At 36.4% G+C, this 4316-nt stretch overlaps 2 protein-coding genes across 2 annotated transcripts in view; both read right to left on the bottom strand.

Moving 5' to 3' along the window:
- The window catches only part of LOC108675474 (integrin alpha-PS5-like), a 5429-nt gene extending 3445 nt beyond the window's left edge, over positions 1–1984 (bottom strand). Inside the window, exons 1-3 of the mRNA XM_018163498.2 lie at positions 1894–1984; positions 850–1008; positions 304–429 (exon numbers count right to left, since the gene is read on the bottom strand). Coding sequence (XP_018018987.1) covers positions 304–429; positions 850–1008; positions 1894–1974 — 366 coding nt within the window. The 5' untranslated portion in view covers positions 1975–1984. The remainder of the gene's footprint in view (positions 1–303; positions 430–849; positions 1009–1893) is intronic.
- Positions 1985–3040: 1056 nt separating this feature from the next.
- Positions 3041–4316, bottom strand: part of LOC108675473 (integrin alpha-PS3-like) — a 6340-nt gene continuing 5064 nt past the window's right edge. The window contains exon 6 of the mRNA XM_018163496.2: positions 3041–3174. Within this exon, the coding sequence (XP_018018985.1) occupies positions 3041–3174 (134 nt within the window). The remainder of the gene's footprint in view (positions 3175–4316) is intronic.

The following is a 4316-nucleotide window of genomic DNA, read 5'->3' as shown; positions in this document are numbered from 1 at the left end:
ATTATATCCCTCGTCACCTCTATATCGTTATATCCCTCGTCACCTCTATATCATTATATCCCTCGTCACCTCTATATCGTTATATCCCTCGTCACCTCTATATCATTATATCCCTCGTCACCTCTATATCATTATATCCCTCGTCACCTCTATATCATTATATCCCTCGTCGCCTCTACATCGTTATAACCATCGTCACCTCTATATCGTTATATCCCTCGTCACCTATATATCGTTATATCCCTCGTCACCTCTATATCATTATATCCCTCGTCACCTATATATCGTTATATCCCTCGTCACCTCTATATCATTATATCCCTCGTCACCTCTATATCCATCTCCATCCATATCCTCGATCCAGGATATCGAGGAGCCGAATCTCGCCTCTGGATCGAGCCCGAAGCGATGTTGGCTCTCCATCTCCATCTATAATAATAAAACTTTGGAGTTGAATAATTTGTTGCATGTTGAAGTGCACGAATGAATGTTGTGGGGATTCCGGTAATATTGATCTCATTATTATCTGATACTGGCGAGTGCCTCAACAATAACATGTGAATGATGTAGATTTATGTTCACATGAGTTAATTAGGGTTACATTAATAATTAAAGACGGCAATTGATTTCAGTTGTCCAGACGGTGGCTCTCGTTCAAGTAACTTTTTCTTAACAACAAATATAATGTTAGATATGATGGCCTGTAGCTTGTCATGATCACAGACAGAATGAGAATTTAATACATTTTTAAGTATTTTTATATTTTACATGAAATGTTTATGGTATATTGCATTGTTTATAGATATAAGTTATAATTTGTGAAGCGAAAAAACGGCCCAGTGATTTCACCTTATAACTGTTGCCTGATTTTTTCTGGTAGAAGATAACGATGGCACCAATGTCTTTGTCGTACCAAGGGCATCCGACCACCACGTCCTCTAGGCCGTTAGCATCGAAGTCCCCAACTGCGAGACTATATCCGCAGTACGCGAATAGAAAATTGTTTTCCTGAAAAAAAAATTCATGCTTATTAATTTTATGAATCGTTAAATGATCATAAAAAGTTAACAACAATTATTAACATTTATTTGAAGAATTCATTATTTTCCCGTCCTAACAGGACATTATTCTTCTATGTAAACGTATATTCGCCCACACCTTTAATTTCTTCACTCACCATCAGGATCCCTTACAGTCCTAATTAAAGTCCACTTTTAGTGATGAAAGTAAATATAGAATACAGAGGCGACAGTAATAAGTATCACGTTTGAGGGCTGAAGATTGTAATAGTTGTATCACATTCTTTAGTAACACGTTAGAGAGCTTTGCAAAGTCACAGTTTTGTCACATTCATTAGTAACACGTTAGAGAGCTGTGCAAAGTCACAGTTTTATCACATTCATTAGTAACACGTTAGAGAGCTGTGCAAAGTCACAGTTGTATCACATTCATTAGTAACACGTTAGAGAGCTGTGCAAAGTCACAGTTGTATCACATTCATTAGTAACACGTTAGAGAGCTGCGCAAAATCACAGTTTTATCACATCCAGTAGTAACACGTTAGAGAGCTGCGCAAAATCACAGTTTTATCACATTCAGTAGTAACACGTTAGAGAGCTGTGCAAAGTCACAGTTGTGTCACATTCCTCACGAAGTCTTTACACATCATCAACTGCCAATCCCGGTTAGTTTTCGGCCAGCGAAAAACTCGTGACTACTGTAGTTTTAAAAATTCATTAATTGTTATATAACATTCATTTTCATGGGTTTGAGTAGATAAATGCTGGATCTTAATAACGAAATTATTTATTTACCATTATTTAATCGCGTTTATTATTCAATTACTTGATTTAAATAGTGCAATTTCAAAATAAAAACGTCATCGGGATTCACCTGAGACGTGAAGAGAGATGCCCGTGTGATGAGACCGTCTCCGTTAACTTTTTCGAATAAGTAGGTTGAAGCCGCGGCCATACCCTGAGTACCTTCCTGTATCAATGTTGCATTCAACGTAATTCAAAATGTTATGTTTTATGACACCTCAATTTAAAATTTAAGTATAAAACCTGCATGCATCATAATTTAAGATGTTGTGTATTATAACTCCTCAACTTACAATTTAAGTACAAAATCAGCATTTAACATAATTTAAAATGTTATGTTTTAAGATTCTTCAAATCAAAATATTAATTATAAAATATAAAACATGTTCGTAGAATTGCAGAGAAGTAGGACTGTAACTTTCAGAATAAAAGCAAACAATTGGCAATTTAAGAATGTGGATAAAAATTTATAAACTGTTAAACGTTTCCGAAAATGTCGGAACATGGCCAATAAGAACTGTGTGTGCGAAATTCGTACAACTAACATAAAATAGAATTAATATACATGCTTCCGTAAGAAAAAACACGAAGTATACCTAATAAGAAATATTACGTTTATACCATTAGAAGAAATAGAAAATTAAGCAAAAATTTGAAAGCGGAAAAAACGACAAATAAATTCACTACATTTTTATTGAATTTTTTATCTAAGATAAGTTTATTTGTTCTGCGCTGTTTTTTTCTTTGCATTAGGATTTTACGGTAATTTTTAGATTTATTCACAAATGAAATTGAGTTGAGAAGAATAACCGTTATGAACCTGAATAAATATAACAAATGGCTCCTGTTACGAAAAAAATAAGAAAAATAATATCAAGGTAAACTCTGATCAAGTCAGGACAATAAATAAAACAAAGACTATAACATACGTCACCACCATCACCCACCCGCGCTGTTGGCCCCGCTCACCCCACTCCCTAGCAGGCTCTCCTTAGACCCCTACTGAACCTCGTCACCTACTGAGCCTCGTCACCTACTGAGCCTCGTCACCAATATGTCATGATATAACAAACTCTAAGAAATGTGGATGTGTCAAATTGACCAAATATTGACACACTCGCTACGAGTAACACAAATGCATCCTTTTTCTGGGCGCAACAGGGTCAAATTGGCCTAGATTACGGCAGAAGTGCATCACAATTTTGACAAAGTTTCATTTATTTCTCTAAGTGAAGGATGCCGTACGCATTCGGGTTTTCAGAAGAGGGATCCAGGAGTCCTGCGGTGTAGTCGCTGGATCCTCGCCTCACGTAGGGTCCTTCGAGACTCAGGGATGCTTGGAAAACATCACCTGAGAAGCGGAGTAACGTTTAGGAATAGGAAATATATTTATAATATATTGCAAATTTCTTGGAAAACATCTCCTGGAATGCAGAGCAACCTTTAGAAATAAGAAATATATTTATATTATATTGCACCTTTATTATTTTTATATCTGACACAATTATGTTTATAAATATTTAATATCTTTATTCAAAAAATCCTAAATCGGATTCTCTTATATGATTAACTGAATGCTCTAATATAGCATCATCAGAGCTTAGAAGTAACACGTATGCATAAAATAAATTATTGAATCCTACTGTACGTATAACATACAACATATGCTGAATCATGCTAATGTAATTATAACATATATGGAAAATTTCGGTGATGTATCTTGAATTCTGTGACAACGCTAAGACCAGTACAGTACACTCGAAACACCGTTGTTTACCGGGCACAACAGTATAAGGATGGATCTCACAGAGACAAGAAATGCGTCGCTATTTGGTCACATTCTCTCAATAATTCTGAGTGTATTGTTCCGAATAGACCCAAACTAAAGGAACAAAAACTACTATTACATGATCACCGACGACTGGGTCAGTCGTGTTGTCAACACTAAGAATTAGGTATTAATGTCACTTATTTGCTTAAATCGCAAGTTGACTAAAAATTTAAAAGCAAAGAATAGTCCACAAAAATACATATCTTTATAGAAAACGTAGAAGGGCAACGGACAATAAAAAGGACAATAAAAATATAAGAAATAGGGCAACGGACAATAAAAAGTAAATCAAAAACGGACGCAGCTGTCACATATCCACATACGTTTGTCACTCACCATTGTACTTCACTAAGAATGACGAGCATAATCAATCACTCATTCTACTCACCCATCACACATGACTCATTCCACTCACCCATCGCACATGACTCATTCCACTCACCCATCACACATGACTCATTCCACTCACCCATCGCACATGACACATTCCACTCACCCATCGCTCATGACTCATTCCACTCACCCATCACGCATGACTCATTCCACTCACCCATCGCACATGACTCATTCCATTCACCCATCGCACATGACTCATTCCACTCACCCATCGCACATGACTCATTCCACTCACCCATCGCACATGACTCATTCCACTAACCCAT

This window comes from Hyalella azteca, unplaced genomic scaffold (assembly GCF_000764305.2).
Source record: "Hyalella azteca isolate HAZT.00-mixed unplaced genomic scaffold, Hazt_2.0.2 contig5114, whole genome shotgun sequence".
Lineage (NCBI taxonomy): Eukaryota > Metazoa > Arthropoda > Malacostraca > Amphipoda > Hyalellidae > Hyalella > Hyalella azteca.
This window is presented reverse-complemented; position numbering and strand designations above follow the sequence as displayed.